This window comes from Bufo bufo, chromosome 7 (assembly GCF_905171765.1).
Source record: "Bufo bufo chromosome 7, aBufBuf1.1, whole genome shotgun sequence".
In the NCBI taxonomy this organism is placed as follows: Eukaryota; Metazoa; Chordata; class Amphibia; order Anura; family Bufonidae; genus Bufo; species Bufo bufo.
The window spans coordinates 121394182-121416956 of record NC_053395.1 but is presented as its reverse complement, the minus strand read 5'-3'; the positions used below and the strand labels follow the sequence as shown (position 1 = coordinate 121416956).

The following is a 22775-nucleotide window of genomic DNA, read 5'->3' as shown; positions in this document are numbered from 1 at the left end:
CCTATCAGGGGCCAGTGTGGTGTATGGAATAGATTTTAGGAACGGGGAGATGGAAAAAGATGCTTGGTCGGTCCTCTTACTTCCAATTTGGGGCACTGCGCGTGCAATGTACTGTGCTACCCGATATGAGTGGTATGTTAATTAGTACTATTCCTATCAGTTTAATCCCTGTTACGTCCCCTATCAGGGAACGTGTATGGAATAGATTTTAGGAATCGGGAGATGGAAATAGATGCTTGGTCGGTCCTCTTACTTCCAATTTGGGGCACTGCGCGTGCGCCGTGCAATTTACTGAGCTACCAGATATGAGTGGTATGTTAAGTAGTACTATTCCTATCAGTTTAATCCCTGTTATGTCCCCTATCAGGGGACGTGTATGGAATAGAGTTTAGACAACTGCAAAGAGTTGTCAATAGTTGACACACTCATGACATAAATTGTATTCCTCTATGCGTCAATCTTGGTGTAGTGATCACTGTGCTCGTGCGCACGATTGGAAGATTGCAGTCGATGGCGGTTTTTCAAAGCCTATGGTCATGTTGAGGTAGTTCAGTGACAGTTAAGGGACCCAGAAAACAATGATTTCGCAGTGTGGGCCCATTGTTGGCCTAGTATGCCTTAATGATAACCTTAGATGATCACAAAGAAAATTAATGTTTTTTCTATGCAAAATTATCCAGGCGATTGCTTTTGGTCTGTTCACAATGAAGCAACGACCTTATCTCATATGTGGTGTGCCAACATTGCCATTGCCAACACACTCATAGAGGTGATCGCTTCATTGTAATACGCAAGCCCCTTCACCACAACAAGGTAACGATCACGAAGGGGGATTGACACATGTATGTGCCTTTTTTTTTGTTTTGTTTTTGCAGCCACAGTGCAACACCAGAGGCCAGAAAAATTAGGCATGTACACATGCCTGAAAAATTAGGTACTGTTGCAGCCGCTGCTGTAGCAGCGGCCGGAAAAATTTATGTTTTCCAGGCACTAAAACATTGCGGCTTGAACCCTAGTTGGTGGCGGAGAAGTCACGCAAGTCATCCGGCATGCAGAGATTAAATACAGCAGCGTGTGGACCATTTTATAGCCCAAGGCATCTCATCAGGGCTTTCTTAGTCAAATGCATCCCCCACTGTCAGTCCCTTCAGGATCCAAGCCTCATTCATCTTAATAAAGGTGAGGACTTCTCTTCTCAGTGACAATACCTCCTGCTGCGCTGAAGGTCCTTTCTGACAGGACACTTGAAGCGGGGCAGGCCAGAAGTTCTATCGCAAATTGGGATAGCTCAGGCCACAGGTCAAGCCTGCACACCCAGTAGTCAAGGGGTTAATCGCTCCTCAGAGTGTCGATATCTGCAGTTAAGGCAAGGTAGTCTGCTACCTATCGGTCGAGTCGATCTCTGAGGGTGGACCCCGAAGGGCTGTGGCTATGCGTAGGACTTAAAAAGCTCTGCATGTCCTTCATCAACAACACGTCTGTAAAGCGTCCTGTCCTTGCCGGCGTGGTCGTGGTAGGAGGAGGATTACTTTCACCTCTTCCCCTGTTATATTCCCATTGTGCTGTGACATCACCCTTATACGCTGTGTAAAGCATACTTTTTAACTTGTTTTGTAACTGCTGCATCCATTCCAACTTGCGGTAATTCGCTAACATTTCAGCCACTTTCTGCTTATACCGGGGGTCTAGTAGCGTGGCCACCCAGTACAGGTCGTTCTCCTACAGCCTTTTTATACGAGGGTCCCTCAACAGGCATGACAGCATGAAAGACCCTATTTGCACAAGGTTGGATGCAGAGCTACTCATGCCCCGTTCCTCGTCCTCACTGATGTCATTGAAGGTCTGTTCTTCCCCCCAGCCACGTACAACATCACGGGTACCAGATAGGTGACAACGAGCACCCTGGGATGCCTGCTGTGGTTGGTCTTCCTCCTCCTAAAAGCCACATTCCTCCTCTGACTCCTCTTCCTCAGACTCCTCTTCCAGCGTTGCCGCAGGTCCAGCAAGCGATGCTGATAAGGCTGTTTCTGGTGGTGATGGTGACCACAACTCTTCCTCTTACTCTTCACGCTCATCTACGGCCTGATCCAGCACTCTTCGCAGGGCACGCTCCAGGAAGAAAACAAATGGGATGATGTTGCTGAGGGTGCCTTCGGTGCGACTGACTAGGTTTGTCACCTCCTCAAAAGGACGCATGAGCCTACAGGCATTGCGCATGAGCGTCCAGTAACGTGGCAAAAAAATACCCAGCTCCGCAGAGGCTGTCCTAGCACACCGGTCATGCAAATACTCGTTGACTGATTTTTATTGTTGGAGCAGGCGGTCGAACATTAGAAGTGTTGAATTCCAATGTGTCGGGCTGTCGCAATCAAAGCGCCTCACTGGCATGTTGTTTCGCCGCTGAATATCTGAAAAGTACGCCATGGCCGTATAGGAACGCCTGAAATGGCCACACACCTTCCTGGCCTGCTTGAGGACGTCCTGTAAGCCTGGGTACTTATGCACAAAGCGTTGTACGATCAGATTCAACAAATGTGCCATACACGGCACATGTGTCAACTTTCCCAAATTCAATGCCGCCAACAAATTCCTTCCGTTGTCAAACACCACTTTGCCGGTCTCCAGTTGGTGCGGAGTCAGCCACTGATCCACCTGTGCATTCAGGGTGGACAGGAGTGCTGGTCCGGTGTGACTCTCTGCTTTCAGGCAAGTCAACCCCAAGACGGCGTGACACTGTCGTATCCAGGATGTGGAATAGCCCCTGGGGAGCTTGGGGGGTGCAGTTGATGTGGAGCAAGACGCAGCAGCAGAAGAGGACTCAGCCGAGGAGGTTAGCAAAGAGGATGGAGTAGGAGGAGTAGAGGAGGTGGCAGCAGGCCTGCCTGCAAGTCGTGGTGGTGTCACCCACTCTTCTGCAGAGCCACACATTCCATGCTTGGCAGCCGTCAGCAGGTTTACCCAATGCACAGTGTACATGATATACCTGCCCTAACCGTGCTTTGCAGACCAGGTATCAGTGGTCAGATGGACCCTTGCCCCAACACTGTGTGCCAGACATGCCATGACTTCCTTTTCCACAATAGAGTACAGGTTGGGCATTGCCTTTTGTGAAAAGAAATTTCGGCCAGGTACCTTCCACTGCGGTGTCCCAATAGCTACAAATTTTTTGAAGGCCTCAGACTCCACCAGCTTGTATGGTAAAAGCTGGTGGGCTAAGAGTTCCGACAAGCCAGCTGTCAGACGCCGGGCAAGGGGGTGACTCTGTGACATTGGCTTCTTACGCTAAAACATTTCCTTGACAGACACCTGACTGTGGGCAGATGAGCAGGAACTGCTGAAGGTGAGAGGCGGAGTGGTGGATGTTTGAGAGGGTGAAAGGAGGACAGCAGTGGTTGACGTGGCTGAAGATGCTGGACCAGGAGGAGGATGGTGGCTTTGAGTTTGTGTGCTGCTTGTACTCATCATGTGTTGATCCCATAGGCGTTTGTGATTTGAGATCATGTGCCTTCGCACAGCAGTTGTACCTAGGTGGGTGTTGGACTTCCCACGACTCAGTTTCTTTTGGCACAGGTTGCAAATGGCATCGCTGTTATCAGAGGCTGACTCACAAAAAAAATGCCACACTGCTGAGCTTTGCAATGACGGCATTCTGCTGGTTGCAACAGCATGCGTTGATTGGCGTGCTGTCTGGCTGACCAGGGTGCCGATATATGCTGTCTGACTGTGCCACTAGCTCCTTGCGACGACCTCCCCCTGCTTCCAACTCGTCTCCTCCTCCTCTCTGTCTCCCCATCTGAACTTTCCCCCTGTTCTTCTTCTCTTCGAGTGGGCACCCACGTGACATCCACAGACACATCGTCATCATCAACTGCTTCACTTGTATCTGACAACTCAGCAAAGGAAGCAGCAGCGGGTATAACATCATCATCATCACACCGTACGTCCATGTGTGTAATGCTGCCTGACTGAGACATATCCCTGTTTCTTACATACTGATATGTAAATATCTCCTCTGACAGATCAAGTCAAGCAGCTGTGGTGCTAGTGTTGGTGGTGGCGGCAGGCAGGCGAGTGGTAGCTTGAGAGGTGCCCGAAGCTGAGCTGGAGGAGAATGGTGCATCACGGTTCCGAGCGGAAGCTGTAGAAGATTGGGTGTCTTGTGTAAGCCAGTCAACTATGTCCTCAGAACTTTTTGAGTTCAGGGTACGTGGCCTCTGAACACTGGGCATTATTCTAGGGCCAAAGGAAATCACAGCACCACGACGGCCCCTGCGGGGTGACCTGCCTCTGCCTGTCATTTTTTTTCCGATTAGTTGTAATATGCGTGCAAACTACTGTGACACCAAATATGAGTGGTGGCACTGGGCACTGGGCACTGGCAGTAGTGGGCACAGTACACATTGTAGGCCTGATACACACGCTTGCAAGCAACTGCAATTAGATTACAGTGAAAAAATAGTTTTTTATTTTTAAATGCAAGCTACTGCGACACCAGATCTGAGTGGTGCAACTGGGCACTGGCAGTAGTGGGCACAGTACACGCTGTAGGCCTGACACACACACGCTTGCAGGCAACTGCAATTAGATTACAGTGAAAAAATTATATATATTTTTTTAAATGCAAGCTACTGTGACACCAGATATGAGTGGTGGCACTGGTCACTGCCAGTAGTGGGCACAGTAAACGCTGTAGGCCTGACACACATGCTTGCAGGCAACTGTAATTATATTACAGTGAAATTTTTTATTTTTTTTAAATGCAAGCTACTGTGACACCAGATATGAGTGGTGGCACTGGGCACTGGCAGTAGTGGGCACAGTACACGCTATAGGCCTGACACACACGCTTGCAGGCAACTGTAATTATATTACAGTAAAAAAATAGTTTTTTATTTTTAAATGCAAGCTACTGCGACACCAGATCTGAGTGGTGCAACTGGGCACTGGCAGTAGTGGGCACAGTACACGCTGTAGGCCTGACACACACACGCTTGCAGGCAACTGCAATTAGATTACAGTGAAAAAATTATATATATTTTTTTAAATGCAAGCTACTGTGACACCAGATATGAGTGGTGGCACTGGTCACTGCCAGTAGTGGGCACAGTAAACGCTGTAGGCCTGACACACATGCTTGCAGGCAACTGTAATTATATTACAGTGAAATTTTTTATTTTTTTTAAATGCAAGCTACTGTGACACCAGATATGAGTGGTGGCACTGGGCACTGGCAGTAGTGGGCACAGTACACGCTGTAGGCCTGAAACACACGCTTGCAAGCAACTGTAATTATATTACAGTGAAAAAAATTGTTTTTTATTTTTAAATGCAAGCTACTGTGACACCAGATATGAGTGGTGCAACTGAGCACTGGCAGTAGTGGGCACAGTACACGCTGTAGGCCTGACACACACGCTTGCAGGCAACTGCAATTAGATTACAGTGAAATAATTGTTTTTTATTTTTAAATGCAAGCTACTGTGATATGAGTGGTGGCACTGGGCACTGGCAGTAGTGGGCACAGTACATGCTGTAGGCCTGACACACACACTGGCAGGCAACTGCAATTAGATTACAGAGAAAAAAAAAAGCAGACTGATGTACTAGCCCTAAAAAGGGCTTTTTGGGGTGCTGTCAGGACGCTGTCCTTACAGCAGAGATCAGATGAGTCTTTGAGGACTGGAGTGGACACTGAATACACTGGCCTAACTATCGATTTGCCTATTAAATCCGCAGCAGCTGCACTGTCCCTCCTCTCACTAACACTGCAGCTTCCGAATAAATCTAAGATGGATGCTGTCCTTGCTTTTTGATATTAGGTGGGAGGGTCTGGGAGGGAGGGTATGCTGCTAATTGGCTGGAATGTGTCTGCTGACTGTGAGGTAAAGGGTCAAAGTTTGCTTAATGATGACATATAGGGGGCGGACAGAAAATCGCCTGACACACACTGTTTTAGGCAACTGCAATTAGATTACAGTGAAAATTTTTTTTTTTTTTTTTAATGCAAGCTACTGTCAAACCAGATATGAGTGGTGGCACTGAGCACAGTGGGCACTGGCAGTAGTGGGTACAGTACACGCTGTAGGCCTGACACACACGCTTGCAGGCAACTGCAATTACATTACAGTGAAATTATATATTTTTTTTAAATGCAAGCTACTGTGACACCAGATATGAGTGGTGGCACTGGGCACTGGCAGTAGTGGGCACAGTACACATTGTAGGCCTGATACACACGCTTGCAAGCAACTGCAATTAGATTACAGTGAAAAAAATGTTGTTGTTTTTTAAATGCAAGCTACTGTGACACCAGATATGAGTGGTGGCACTGGGCACTGGCAGTGGTGGGCACATTACACACTGTAGGACTGACACACACGCTTGCAGGCAACTGTAATTATATTACAGTGAAATTTTATTTTATTTTTTAAATGCAAGCTACTGTGACACCAGATATGAGTGGTGGCACTGGGCACTGGCAGTAGTGGGCACAGTACACGCTGTAGGCCTGAAACACACGCTTGCAAGCAACTGTAATTATATTACAGTGAAAAAAATTGTTTTTTATTTTTAAATGCAAGCTACTGTGACACCAGATATGAGTGGTGCAACTGGGCATTGGCAGTAGTGGGCACAGTACACATTGTAGGCCTGACACACACGCTTGCAGGCAACTGCAATTAGATTACAGTAAAAAAATAGTTTAAATTTTTTAGATGCAAGCTACTGTGACATCAGATATGAGTGGTGGCACTGGGCACTGGCAGTAGTGGGCACAGTACACGCTGTAGGCCTGATACACACGCTTGCAAGCAACTGCAATTAGATTACAGTGAAAAAATGATATATATATATTTTTTAAATGCAAGCTACTGTGACACTAGATATGAGTAGTGGCACTGGGCACGGGCAGTAGTGGGCACAGTACACGTTGTAGGCCAGATACACATGCTTGCAGGCAACTGCAATTAGATTACAGTGAAAAAATTGTTTTTGTTTTTTTTAATGCAAGCTACTGTCAAACCAGATGTGAGTGGTGGCACTGAGCACAGTGGGCACTGGCAGTAGTGGGTACAGTAAACGCTGTAGGCCTGACACACACGCTTGCAGGCAACTGCAATTACATTACAGTGAAATTTTATTTATTTTTTAAATGCAAGCTACTGTGACACCAGATATGAGTGGTGGCACTGGGCACTGGCAGTAGTGGGCACAGTACACATTGTAGGCCTGATACACACGCTTGCAAGCAACTGCAATTAGATTACAGTGAAAAAAATGTTGTTGTTTTTTAAATGCAAGCTACTGTGACACCAGATATGAGTGGTGGCACTGGGCACTGGCAGTAGTGGGCACATTACACACTGTAGGACTGACACACACGCTTGCAGGCAACTGTAATTATATTACAGTGAATTTTTATTTTATTTTTTAAATGCAAGCTACTGTGACACCAGATATGAGTGGTGCAACTGGGCACTGGCAGTAGTGGGCACAGTACACATTGTAGGCCTGATACACACGCTTTCAAGCAACTGTAATTATATTACAGTGAAAAAAATAGTTTTTTATTTTTAAATGCAAGCTACTGTGACACCAGATATGAATAGTGCAACTGAGCACTGGCAGTAGTGGGCACAGTACACGCTGTAGGCCTGACACACACGCTTGCAGGCAACTGCAATTAGATTACAGTGAAAAAATGATATATATTTTTTTTAAATACAAGCTACTGTGACACCAGATATGAGTGGTGCAACTGGGCACTGGCAGTAGTGGGCACAGTACACGCTGTAGGCCTGACACACACGCTTGCAGGCAACTGTAATTATATTACAGTGAAATTTTATTTTTATTTTTTAATGCAAGCGACTGTGACACCAGATATGAGTGGTGGCACTGGGCACTGGCAGTAGTGGGCACAGTACACGCTGTAGGCCTGACACACACGCTTGCATTCAACTGTAATTATATTACAGTGAAAAAATTGTTTTTTATTTTTAAATGCAAGCTACTGTGACATCAGATATGAGTGGTGGCACTGGGCACTGGCAGTAGTGGGCACAGTACACATTGTAGGCCTGATACACACGCTTGCAAGCAACTGCAATTAGATTACAGTGAAAAAAATAGTTTTTTATTTTTAAATGCAAGCTACTGTGACACTAGATATGAGTGGTGCAACAGAGCAATGGCAGTAGTGGGCACAGTACAAGATGTAGGCCTGACACACACGCTTGCAGGCAACTGCAATTAGATTACAGTGAAAAAATAGTTTTTATTTTTTAAATGCAAGCTACTGTGACACCAGATATGAGTGGTGCAACTGGGCACTGGCAGTAGTGGGCACAGTACACGCTGTAGGCCTGACACACACGCTTGCAGGCAACTGTAATTATATTACAGTGAAAAAATGTTTTTTATTTTTAAATGCAAGCTACTGCGACACCAGATCTGAGTGGTGGCACTGGGCACTTGCAGTAGTGGGCACAGTACACACTGTAGGCCTGACACACACGCTTGCAGGCAACTGTAATTATATTACAGTGAAAAAATTGTTTTTTATTTTTAAATGCAAGCTACTGTGACACCAGATATGAATAGTGCAACTGAGCACTGGCAGTAGTGGGCACAGTACACGCTGTAGGCCTGACACACACGCTTGCAGGCAACTGCAATTAGATTACAGTGAAAAAATGATATATATTTTTTTTAAATACAAGCTACTGTGACACCAGATATGAGTGGTGCAACTGGGCACTGGCAGTAGTGGGCACAGTACACGCTGTAGGCCTGACACACACGCTTGCAGGCAACTGTAATTATATTACAGTGAAATTTTATTTTTATTTTTTAATGCAAGCGACTGTGACACCAGATATGAGTGGTGGCACTGGGCACTGGCAGTAGTAGGCACAGTACACGCTGTAGGCCTGACACACACGCTTGCATTCAACTGTAATTATATTACAGTGAAAAAATTGTTTTTTATTTTTAAATGCAAGCTACTGTGACATCAGATATGAGTGGTGGCACTGGGCACTGGCAGTAGTGGGCACAGTACACATTGTAGGCCTGATACACACGCTTGCAAGCAACTGCAATTAGATTACAGTGAAAAAAATAGTTTTTTATTTTTAAATGCAAGCTACTGTGACACTAGATATGAGTGGTGCAACAGAGCAATGGCAGTAGTGGGCACAGTACAAGATGTAGGCCTGACACACACGCTTGCAGGCAACTGCAATTAGATTACAGTGAAAAAATAGTTTTTATTTTTTAAATGCAAGCTACTGTGACACCAGATATGAGTGGTGCAACTGGGCACTGGCAGTAGTGGGCACAGTACACGCTGTAGGCCTGACACACACGCTTGCAGGCAACTGTAATTATATTACAGTGAAAAAATGTTTTTTATTTTTAAATGCAAGCTACTGCGACACCAGATCTGAGTGGTGGCACTGGGCACTTGCAGTAGTGGGCACAGTACACACTGTAGGCCTGACACACACGCTTGCAGGCAACTGTAATTATATTACAGTGAAAAAATTGTTTTTTATTTTTAAATGCAAGCTACTGTGATATGAGTAGTGGCACTGGGCACTGGCAGTAGTGGGCACAGTACACGCTGTAGGCCTGACACACACGCTGGCAGCAACTGCAATTAGATTACATAGAAAAAAAAAATGCAGACTGATGTACTAGCCCTAAAAAGGGCTTTTTGGGGTGCTGTCAGGACGCTGTCCTTACAGCAGATCAGATGAGTCTTTGAGAACTGCAGTGGACACTGAATACACTGGCCTAACTATCGATTTCCCTATTAAATCAGCAGCAGCTGCACTGTCCCTCCTCTCACTAACACTGCAGCTTCCGAATGAATCTAAGATGGATGCTGTCCTTGCTTTTTGATAGGAGGTGGGAGGGTCTGGGAGGGAGGGTATGCTGCTGATTGGCTGAAATGTGTCTGCTGACTGTGAGGTACAGGGTCAAAGTTTGCTCAATGATGACGTATAAGGGGCGGACAGAACATCGCATATGCTCGCCCGCCACGGCGAAAGTGAACAAGCGATGTTCACCGGGAACTGTTCGCTGGCGTATAGTTCGGGACATCTCTATATTTCAAATGCCTGATACAAACCCCTGTATATCTTTGCAAAAAATGGCTGTATTTCAAATGGCTGCATTTCAAATCACTGATTCAAACCCCTGTATGTAGAGGGGGTATCTCACAGGGCCTGAACCAGTGTAGGCCTGAATTCAATATTGCTGCACCAAATGGCGGTATTTAAAAACTCTGAATGTAACCCAAATGTATTAAGGGTGTATCTCACAATGACATCTGCATCAAAGGCTGCCAACTAAATTTTTTGTGCCCAAACGAGTGTTTGTTTAACAACTGAATTTGACAGCAGTATATAAGCCTGTAATTTCACACGTGCTGATGCTGCACTGCCTGAAAATAGTGATGCTGCACTGCCTTTCAAACCCCAGATAAAGATGGGTGTATTTCTAGCTTAAATTGCACAATGACTAATCAAGATGTTGTAGATTGCCAAAATTGTGTTTTTTTTGTTAACAGAAATATGAAAGATGTATATATTACACTTGAATTTAACACTTGCAGATCTGGAAAATACAGTTTTTTTTTTTTTTAAAGTGTGTTTTTCAAACCCCAGAAAATGATGGGTGTATTTCTACCTTAAATTGCCCACTGACTAATCCAGATGTTGTAGATTGCCCCAAAACAATTGTGATTTGCAATGTCCCAAAAGCTCAGATGCAGTGCTGGTGCACTGAGCATGCATAAAATGGCTGCCGCCACCCACCTAACTAACAGAATTATAAAAGTTATTATTTTTTTTGGTCAATGAGCTCAGGGCAGGGTAAAACGATTGTGCCCTGCACCCACACAACTATTTCTAGGTAGATCGCTGAGTTAGATTCTCTCCTATTCTCTCCCTGAAATCACAAGTCCAGCAGCATCCTCTCCCTACACTTGTAACAGCAGAGTGACGTGCAGCACTACGTGACTCAAGCTTATATAGAGCCTGGGTCACATGCTGCTCTGGCCATTCACAGCCATGCCATTAGTAGGCATGGCTGTGATGGCCTCTTGGGGCAAGTAGTATGACACTTGTTGATTGGCTGCTGTGCAGCCTTTCAAAAAGCGCCAAGAAAGCGCCAAACACCGAACCCGAACCTGAACTTTTACGGATATGTTCGGGTTCGGGTCCGGGGTCCAAAAATCCTAAAGTTCGGGTTCGCTCAACCCTAGTCACAAGTTCACAACAATACTTAGTGCACAAACCAGTAATATGTAGTCAGACCTGATAAAATGTGAAGTTGCACGTATTGCACAAAAATATGCGCATCATTAATTGCCGATTTGCGCAATTGCGAATATATTGGTGCACTCTATTTGCATATAAAGCTATTGTGATGTTCTTCCGTGCCAACCAATTTCTCCAGTCTCAGGAAAGTTCTAGCAGCTTGAAAAATGTGGCAACAGTGACCCACGCCTGTATTGTGCGCGCAGTACGCTCATATTACATTGCCGTTTTTCGCAATCAAGAAAATAATAGGGAATTCTCGAATTCGCAAATACATGACGAATATTCGCGAAAATATTCGCAAAATATTGCAAATTCGAATATTGCCCCTGCCGCTCATCACTACTGGCTACCTACCTCAACTACTAGTCTGATGCTGCCACCTGCCTGATGCCACACATCTGATGCCAAGTGCTCCTTCTTTCACCCACCTTCGTCAGCGGGTACTGGTATTGCCACCCACCGCCCTATTCTGTCACCGGGTCACTATGTGGTCTCCTGATGCTGCTGCTGCCATCTCCACACTATGTCACCTTCACACTCTGCGATATCCTGATGCTGCTGCCATCCCCACACTATGTCACCTTGCCACTCTGTTGTATCCTGATGCTGCTGCTATATCCACACTATGTCACCTTGCCACTCTGTGGTATCCTGATGCTGCTGTTGCTGCCATCCCCACACTATGTCACCTTGCCACTTTGTGTTATCCACCTGATGCTGTCACTACCTCCAGACTCTGTCATTGTACCACTCTGGTCACTGGGCCACTCTGTGATCTCCTCATGCTGCCGCCACCTCCAGACTCTGTCATTGTGCCACTTGGTGGTCTTCTCCTCATGCTGCCAACTCCAGACTGTCATTGTGCCACTCGTGGCCTCCTCATACTGCTGCCAACTCCAGACTGTGTCATTGTGCCACTCGGTGGCCTTCTCCTGATGCTGCCAACTCCAGACTGTGTCATTGTGCCACTTGGTGCCTTCTCCTGTTTCTGCCAACTCCAGACTCTGTCAATGTTCCTCTCTGCCTTCTCCTGATGCTGCTGCTGCCGCCACCCCCGGACTTTGTCATTGTGCCGCTCGGTGGCCTTCTCCTGATGCTGATGCTGCCACCTCCTTACTCTGTCATTGTGCCACTCGGTGGCCTCCTCATATTGCTGCCAACTCCAGACTCTGTCAATGTGCCACTCGGTCAGCAAAAAATTACTGAAATGTGTACAGACACATTTAAATTAACGGGTGTGTGTGCTGTCTGTAGAAAATGCGGACAGCACACATCAGTGAAAAACAGAAACGTGAACGAGGCCTAAATCAGTGATCCCCAGCGATCAATATGATTGGGTTCATAGTAATTTCATAAAGGTAAGTACCCTTAATTTTTAAACACTGAAATAAATGCCGATGACAATATTTTTAATCTAAAATGTTGCTGACAGCTTGCATTCTAGAGGGAAAAGTCCCCACTAGATTAGGTCTCTAAAAATATCCTCCGTGTATATCACTGAGTTTTGCATATAATTTGGCATCTTTTCTCTTTTATCTCTTTGGGATCACTGTAATGTGAGAATATATGATGGTATTAAAGGACTTTGGTCAAAGACAGTTTTAAACAAAGAGAAAAGGAGTAAAGCAAGTTTTTAATGCCGGAGATGATATAATTTAGCCATATAACCATCAGGTCCAGGGCTCCTTCCAGATGGCAGGGCTGGAATTATTGCTTTCAATTCTACTTGGGTAAATAATGAAGGGTGGTAAATAAGGAAGGGTGGTTTCTTCTAAGAATTGTGATAGTGAGTGAGAAAGAGGTACATTTCCACTAGAATGGTGAGGAAGATGGAGACTGTACAGATCAGAGCACGGTTCTGGAACCACTGAGGTTTATCCAATGTCACATGGGTTGATTTGCCAGACTGATGCTTAATGGATGAAATAAATATTGCATCTCTTCTGGTGCAGGTTTGTTTTAGACATCTATGTGTTATAAAATATAATAGTAATAATTGATTAAAAATAAAACATTTTGATAACTTACATATTGTGATTTATCCAGCACTGGTGTCATCATTATGCTCCTAATGTCACCCATGAGCATAGCATCCAACTCCTTAACTCCTATATGAGTGTGAACCACTTTGTCCTTAATAAAAATGCTAGCAGCTCTCAGCATAAATGAGACAAATAAATGCATGTGGATGTAGTTCCTGGTGCAGTGCAATCTCCTGTAAGAATGTATATTTAGATCAGTTATTTTATAACAAAATACGGTACACTCTATAAACACCCACCATAAAATCATTCAAAATGAGTCATTGTAGCTGACAGATTGTTTAGCAAGATGACAAAAAAATCTATTATAATTAATAAAAACTAACATCAAAGGAAAGGGGCAAAGGAAATACACTTCTTCCACAGTAATTAGCCAAGAATAATCCATGTAGACATTTTGCATCACATCTGGATGAAAAGTAGCTAATAACCAGCATTATAGACAGGACTCCGGTAAGGGCTCATGCACACGACTGTATGTATTTTTCGGTCCGCAAAAAACAGATCTGCAAAAAATACAGATGAATTCCGTGTGCATTCCGTATTTTTCAGAACGGAACAGCTGCCCCCTAATAGAACAGTACTATCCTTGTCCGTAATGCGGACAATAATAGGACGTGTTCTATTTTTTTGCGGAACTGAAATATGTACATACGAAAACGGAATGCACACGGAGTAACTTCAGTATTTTTTGTGGACCCATTGAAATGAATGGTTCCATATACACTCCGCAAAAAAAAAAAAACGGAATGGACACGGAAAGAAAATATGTTTGTGTGCATGAGGCCTAAGGGCCATGGAGTTCTGTATGGTAGTTTGCAATGACTAGAACATTCTTCACTTTAAAGGGGTTGTCCGAGTTATAAAAAAATAAAATATATTATATAGCACTTATAAAAATAAAAATAAATGTGACGCACAAGAGTAACTACAGCCCAGCAATATATAACAGAGCTAAGCAAGTTCTAGGTAAACAAAATTATATTTCCTCATTTCCTTGATGGTCTTCTGGCCTTTTGTTTACCTGCAATAACAACAATCTCTGTCCCTCCCCCTGCTCTACAAAGGGAGTGAATACAAGTGCTGCCCTGAGTGACATGTCTGCCTGCTGGGATACTCAGCAGCATGTTGTATGTGTAGGACTACAAGTCCCAGCTATACAATGACATTGCTGATACACACATGATCTTCTCCCCACCTGTTCTTGCACAGAACTCCTGTCAGCTCCTGTGCCCAGCATTTGTCTCCTCACTACCTGCAGCTACTCAGTAAAGCCTTCAGCCCTGAGTCTGTGCTTCTGAAGGGGTTAATCTTTCCTGAAGTATCCAGTGGGAGGGAGACACAGGGCAGAGAGCAGCAGCTCCGCCAGTGCAGGGGGCGTGGCCAGCACAGTGACTTCTCGTGTACAGACTCATATCTGATCTCTCAGGCTTATTCACAAAACATCATCAGTGACCCTCAGTGAAATCTGAGAAAGGAGCAACTACAGATGCATAAGTGCATGGTAAAGCTGTTACATTTGATTAGTTAAAAACATTCAAAGAACAAAAATATTACTTGGACAACCTCTTTAATACCAAGAATCATCATCTCCATCTTCTGTAACCATTAATCAATGTTGATGTTGTCTGTTGTATGTCTTTGTTTGTGATTTAATAATAAGAAAACAGAATAAGGATATGTATAGACTTGTACCTTACTTTGGTTTTTAAGAAGTTTGTTCAGCTTTAGAATCACATACTTTCCACATTAAATAAATATAATAGGAGTTTTACATCTGGTACAATGGTATTAAAAAGGAACTGTTAAAGAATTGTTTAATCAATATCTTGAACAATAACTAATCAATAAACTAATATCTGCAAATGTATAATCACATAGTTGACAGCTGATTCTGAATGGCAAATGGGTTTGTCAATGCATTTACCATTCAAAATCAGATAATATAAGCAGTTAGGGATAGGTTCAGACAGAAATTTTTGGAGGGGACTTTGAGGCAGATTTTCCTGCAGGTTTTTCATTCAAAGCCAGAAGTGGAATCAAAAACAAATGGAAACATATAAGGAAGGACTTCTACTTAACCCTGCTGGATCCACTTCTGACTTTGGCTGAAAAATCTGCAGGAAAATCTGCATTTAATGCTCCTCCAAAAACTCTGTGGGAACCTACCCTAAATCCACAATCAGTGTTCTTAAAGGGGTTGGCCACCTTCTGTTTACTGATGACCAATGTAAGATGACTATATGACACTTACTAATAAATAGCGTTGAGCACTAATATTCTAATCACAAATTTTAATCACGAATATCGCCACTTCAAGAATTTGCAAATATTTAGAATATAGTGCTATATATTTGTCGTGAATTTATTAGAATTTATCGTGAATTTATCGCATTGCAATCAAGTAAACAATGACTGGAGATCACAAATTCTCAAATTAGTGAATTTATGGCGAATATTGGGCCAAAAATTCACAAAATATTGCAAATTTGAATATTGCCTGTGTGTCATGACCGGCGTGCCGATCACATACGTGACGCAAAGGGAGGGAAAAGGGAAGGCCCTGTCCAAGGGAGAGGGAAAGGTGGTGACCCCTAACTCACCTTGAGGCTGGCACCTGACTGCCCTGACGTCCTTAGATGGGTTCCTCACCCGTACGCCGATCACATGCCTAAACCCTGGCTTTCCCTAAGATGAGCCCTATGTAGTGAATAGGGCGGTGGGAACACTAGTCCGCACCACTAACACTAAAGGAAAACACCAAGGAGAGGACAGACAATACAGACAAAACATATAATTCCAGGTGGGCGACAACAGTAGACAACAGAAGCCCAACAGGGATCCGGAGGGTAACGCTCTGGAACAACAACCAGGAATCTCAGCTACACAGCTCCAGTGGGTCAGTATAGAAGTCCAGGCAGGAAGCTCTTTATCTGGCAACCAGAGAAGTGGGAGAGGGGAATATAAAGAGGTTGGGAGTGCTGGACAAGAAACAGCTGAGGAGAAGGAGCTACGGATCCCTGAGTGTGCCAAAAAGGGTTGCAAGGCAAACCCAGAAAGCTACCATTAAGAAACAGCACTATCTTTATACATAGAGCGCGCAGCCACCCGCTGCGACTTCCTGACCCCGGGTATAACGGAGTCAGGCGTGGCTCTTGACACCCTCATGACACTATGCCGCTCATCACTAGAGATGGCCTTGCGGTTCGCCCGGCGGTCGGTTCGTGGCGAACTTTGTTCGTTCGTGATTCGCTGAACATGCGAACATATGACGATATTCGCGCCCACCATATTCTTTTACATTGTGAAGAACTTTGACCCATGACATATCCATCAGGTGGTACAGGACAGCCAATTGAAAAGTTTCAGCATATGGACATACCCACTACCTTATAAATATACCTGATCTGGCCACCATTTTAGATTCTGTCTTTTGTCAGTGTAGGGAGAGGTTGCTGTGTGGAGCAGGGAAAGACTGTTAGTGACACTAATCACTAGCTAATAGGTCCACAAAAGTCCTTTTAATGACTGGTATAGGTGTACTATTAATAGGTGTGCAGTACATAGGGGTGTAATACACTTATAATATACTTTCTAACATAGAAAGCTAAATATTATAGTGGATTTGTATTGTGCAGCATTGTGACTGGTGAGCGGTTCTGCAGCGATACTACAACTACAAAGAGTGACAAACGATACTGGAAAAAAATTATTAGAACTGGTGTGATGTACCAGCCGCCCCCCAAAACGACAGATTGAAGCGGGGTGTTATATACCAATATACTTTCATAATAGTGTATTTGGGTACTGCAGCATTTTTTGGCTGTTTAGCTGCGTTCCCTCTGCTACACACGGTGACAAACGGTACTGGAAAAAAAAATATTATAACTGGTGTGATATACCAGTCAGCCCCCAAAACGACAGATTGTAGCGGGGTGTTATATACCAATATACTTTCATAATAGTGTATTTTGGTACTGCAGCATTTTTTGGCTGTTTAGCTGCGTTCCCTCTGCTACACACAGTGACAAACGGTACTGGAAAAAAAATATTATAACTGGTGTGATATACCAGTCGCCCCCCCAAAATGACAGATTGAAGCGGGGTGTTATATACCAATATACTTTCATAATAGTGTATTTGGGTACAGCAGCATTTTTTGACTGTTTTGCTGAGTTCCCTCTGCTACACACAGTGATAAACAGTACTGGAAAAAAATTATTATAACTGGTGTGATATACCAGTCGCCCCCGCAAAACTACAGATTGAAGCAAGGTGTTATATACATTCTTCCACAAACACTGCGCTTCTATAGAGACTTTTGTCACAGGGTTATTTAAAAAATGACAGGCAGAGGAAGAGGCAGGCCCTTCCGCAGGGGTGGTAGGGGTAGGGCAGGAGCACCAGGCCAGAGCCTTAGTGGGAAGTTGCAGAAGGTGCGTTCGATTACGTCAAAGGACCCACCAGACTTGGTTGAGTGGCTCACTCAGCCTTCCGCTTTTGCACCCTACTCATCCTCTCTATCTGCACCCTCTTCACTCTCTGCTGTGTGCACCCCCAAAGACACCACCACCAACACCACCACAACCATATACCCTCTGCCTGAGTCACAGGAATAATTTTCAGATCCATTACAAGACATTTCCGATCGGATCAGGAAGAGGCGGTAGCAACGGCCGCCACTCAGCAGTCTGACGACAGTACCCTGATCAGCCCAAGGAGGTTGGTCCCCGCTGTTGCTGCCTACTCCGAGATCTATAATGTTAGTAATGGGAAAGGTGACTTTGATGATGACGTGTCTATGGACGTCACGTGGGTGCCCACAAGAGAGGAAGAGGAGGGGAGTTCAGAGGGAGAGATGGACCAGCAGATAGGGAGGAGAAGCAGGCAGAACTTACATTGCACAGGAGGCAAAAACCAGACTGCTAATGAATCAGGAGCGAGCCATCTACCATGCACGATCACATCTGGCGCTCCCAGGACGACGGCACATGGCTCCGCAGTGTGGGCTTTTTTTTTATGTGTCCGCTGCTGACAATAGTGTTGCCATCTGCAGCCTTTGCTGTCAACGCATAAGTCGCGGTAAGCCCAAGATTCATCTAGGGACGACCGCCTTAAGAAGGCACCTGGCCTCCCATCACCGAGCCCAGTGGGAGTAAAGCCATCAGAACCCACAAAGCCACACTCCAGGCGCTCACCGTCCAGCTTCTCCTCTATCCTCTCAATTGTCCTCCACTTCACCTTCTATCGTGCTGTCCTCCACTTTTGCACCCTGCTCCCTCTTCTGCTGTGCAGGTGGCTCTGTGCGACCGCCGCCTCTTCCTCCGAACTACATAGGTCACTCGCATGATTCCATGTGGGGTTGAGGACCTCATCGTCCTCCACATCATCTTCCACCCTGTCTTCACCCTTGCCTTCCTTGTCGGTCTGCACACTTTCGAAAGCCCCAGCAGTTGGCACCTGTGTTTCGTCATCATCCGAGACGTGCTGTGATGGTCCTCCCATGTACTCATCTTGAAAAATAAGTGGTTGGGCATTGGTGCACTCAATCTCTTCTGTGGCGAAACCAACCTCGCCACGGTGTTTTGGAGAGGCCTGTTTATCCGCCTCTTGCCCCAGGATTATGGGCCATATACTAACTTTTAAACCCCTGAACCTATTCAAGTGAATTTTGGATAGGTTTGTCCCCAAGTTATACTGTTTAAATTGATGTAAGTTATATGTATGGCCAATGTAAACTCACAAAGTTGTAACAATTTATAATAAGTGTAACTTGTCAGCTTGGGAGGAAAATGCTGGGTGTGTTTCTATTGTGCCATTGTCCCATTGTGTGTTTAAAGGGTGATGTCTGTCCTGTTGTCTGCGCATGTATATTGGTGACTTCTCTTTGTCTTGAGAGATAATTGGATTACACCTCGGTTGTCTCCGGGACAGAGAGGAGGAAACCATGATGCATTGTGGGGATGTATTGTCTCTGTGTATCTTACAGTGCTGCATATCTGTCCTATGTCACAAGTCTTCCTTCTGGTCCCCTAGGGGCGTGTACTTACATTGTATGTGTTGTAAATTACTGATTGGTTGTATTTCAAACCCCTGTGGACAGTACTAGGTTTGTGGTTTATGAATAAAAGAGGCTGTACGTGAAGTACAGTCAGACCACTGCTTGACCCTCAACACGGAGCCTTGTCTCGTTATTGGGGGGATCCGCTGTATGCTGTTACAGACTGATTGCCAGGAGTGTAAGCTGAGCCCTGTTCGTCTGCTAGCAGCTATTCGTGAGGTTCCAGTTTGGAGTGCTATTTTGTATCCAGTTCGGGAGTTTGGTGTATCCTGCAGTAGCTGTGCCTGTCTCTCAGAAAGGGGCTTATCGCCTAAACGGAGCTTAACCCCTTGTTTGCGGAAACGGTCCGTTACATCTTCCAATTCTGCAGCAGGGCTAGGTGGATGGCCCTGGGAAACCCTGCTAACAGAGTCATCAAAAAGCAGAAGAGACTCCTGCATGACTTGGGGCTCAGACTGCTTGGCTGATTTGAAGAGGGTGAGGTGAAGGACTGATAGACATCGGCTGCAGGTGCCAACTGTGGTCTTTCAGCAGGAGACTGTGTGGGAGACAATGTGAAGGAACTGGATCCACTGTCAGCAACCAAATCTACTATCGCCTGTACTTGTTCAGGCCTCACCATTCGTAGAGCCGCATTAGGCCCGACCAAATACCGCTGCAGGTTCTGTCGCCTACTCGCACCCGAGGAAGGAGTTTCACTTGTGCGTGTAGCTGGCACAGATCGACCACGTCCTCTCCCTGCAACAGGAGCTCCACCAGCAGCACCACAACCTGGACCACGTCCCTTATTTGACGCTCTCCTCATATTTTTCGAATTTAGGATCTTGCCCTAAATGGGTGTTTAATTAATAGTAGAATAGAACGATAGTATATAAAGGGTGTATTTCACACGGCCTGAACCAGACTAGGCCTCAATTAAATATTTCTTTGCCCAAAATGGCTGTATTTCAAATGGCTTTATTTCAAATGCCTGCATCAAACCCCTGTATGTAGAGGGGGTATCTCACAGGGCCTGAACCAGTGTAGGCCTAAATTAAATATTTATTTGCACAAAATGGATGTATTTCAAATGGCTGTATTTCAAATGCCTGAATCAAACCCCTGTATGTAGAGGGTGTATCTCACACGGTCTGAACCAGTGTAGGATTGAATGAAATATTTCTTTGCACAAAATGGCTGTATTTCAAATGGCTGTATTTCAAATGCCTGAATCCAACCCCTGTATGTAGAGGGAGTATCTCACAGGGCCTGAACCAGTGTAGGCCTAAATTAAATATTTACAGGGAGTGCAGAATTATTAGGCAAATGAGTATTTTGACCACATCATCCTCTTTATGCATGTTGTCTTTCTCCAAGCTGTATAGGCTCAAAAGCCTACTAGCAATTAAGCATATTAGGTGATGTGCATCTCTGTAATGAGAAGGGGTGTGGTCTAATGACATCAACACCCTATATTAGGTGTGCATAATTATTAGGCAACTTTCCTTTCCTTTGGCAAAATGGGTCAAAAGAAGGACTTGACAGGCTCAGAAAAGTCAAAAATAGTGAGATATCTTGCAGAGGGATGCAGCACTCTTAAAATTGCAAAGCTTCTGAAGCGTGATCATCGAACAATCAAGCGTTTCATTCAAAATAGTCAACAGGGTCGCAAGAAGCGTGTGGAAAACCAAGGCGCAAAATAACTGCCCATGAACTGAGAAAAGTCAAGCGTGCAGCTGCCAAGATGCCACTTGCCACCAGTTTGGCCATATTTCAGAGCTGCAACATCACTGGAGTGCCCAAAAGCACAAGGTGTGCAATACTCAGAGATATGGCCAAGGTAAGAAAGGCTGAAAGACGACCACCACTGAACAAGACACACAAGCTGAAACGTCAAGACTGGGCCAAGAAATATCTCAAGACTGATTTTTCTAAGGTTTTATGGACTGATGAAATGAGAGTGAGTCTTGATGGGCCAGATGGATGGGCCCGTGGCTGGATTGGTAAAGGGCAGAGAGCTCCAGTCCGACTCAGACGCCAGCAAGGTGGAGGTGGAGTACTGGTTTGGGCTGGTATCATCAAACATGAGCTTGTGGGGCCTTTTCGGGTTGAGGATGGAGTCAAGCTCAACTCCCAGTCCTACTGCCAGTTTCTGGAAGACACCTTCTTCAAGCAGTGGTACAGGAAGAAGTCTGCATCCTTCAAGAAAAACATGATTTTCATGCAGGACAATGCTCCATCACACGCGTCCAAGTACTCCACAGCGTGGCTGGCAAGAAAGGGTATAAAAGAAGAAAATCTAATGACATGGCCTCCTTGTTCACCTGATCTGAACCCCATTGAGAACCTGTGGTCCATCATAAAATGTGAGATTTACAAGGAGGGAAAACAGTACACCTCTCTGAACAGTGTCTGGGAGGCTGTGGTTGCTGCTGCACGCAATGTTGATGGTGAACAGATCAAAACACTGACAGAATCCATGGATGGCAGGCTTTTGAGTGTCCTTGCAAAGAAAGGTGGCTATATTGGTCACTGATTTGTTTTTGTTTTGTTTTTGAATGTCAGAAATGTATATTTGTGAATGTTGAGATGTTATATTGGTTTCACTGGTAAAAATAAATAATTGAAATGGGTATATATTTGTTTTTTGTTAAGTTGCCTAATAATTATGCACAGTAATAGTCACCTGCACACACAGATATCCCCCTAAAATAGCTAAAACTAAAAACAAACTAAAAACTACTTCCAAAAATATTCAGCTTTGATATTAATGAGTTTTTTGGGTTCATTGAGAACATGGTTGTTGTTCAATAATAAAATTAATCCTCAAAAATACAACTTGCCTAATAATTCTGCACTCCCTGTATTTGCACAAAATGGATATATTTCAAATGGCTGTATTTCAAATTCCTGAATCAAACCCCTATATGTAGAGGGTGTATCTCTCACGGCCTGAACCAGTGTAGGCCCGAATTCAATATTGGTGCACCAAATGGCGGTATTTAAAATGCCTGAATCAAACCCCTGTATGTAGAGGGAGTATCTCACAGGGTCTGAACCAGTGTAAGCTTAAATGAAATATTTATTTGCAAAAAATGGCTGTATTTCAAATTCCTGAATCAAACCCCTGTATGTAGAGGGGGTATCTTACAGGACCTGAACCAGTGTAGGCCTAAATTAAAGATTTCTTTGCATAAAATGGCTGTATTTCAAATGGCTGTATTTCAAATGCCTGAATCAAACCCCTGTATGTAGAGGGAGTATCTCACAGGGCCTGAACCAGTGTAGGCCTAAATTAAATATTTCTTTGCACAAAATGGATGTATTTCAAATGGCTGTATTTCAAATTCCTGAATCAAA

The 22775-nt window shown here is 44.6% G+C and overlaps 1 protein-coding gene across 1 annotated transcript in view; it reads right to left on the bottom strand.

The window, feature by feature from the left end:
* The window catches only part of PTH2R (parathyroid hormone 2 receptor), a 745316-nt gene that overhangs the window by 532473 nt on the left and 190068 nt on the right, over positions 1-22775 (bottom strand). Inside the window, exon 4 of the mRNA XM_040441156.1 lies at positions 13362-13548. Within this exon, the coding sequence (XP_040297090.1) occupies positions 13362-13548 (187 nt within the window). The remainder of the gene's footprint in view (positions 1-13361; positions 13549-22775) is intronic.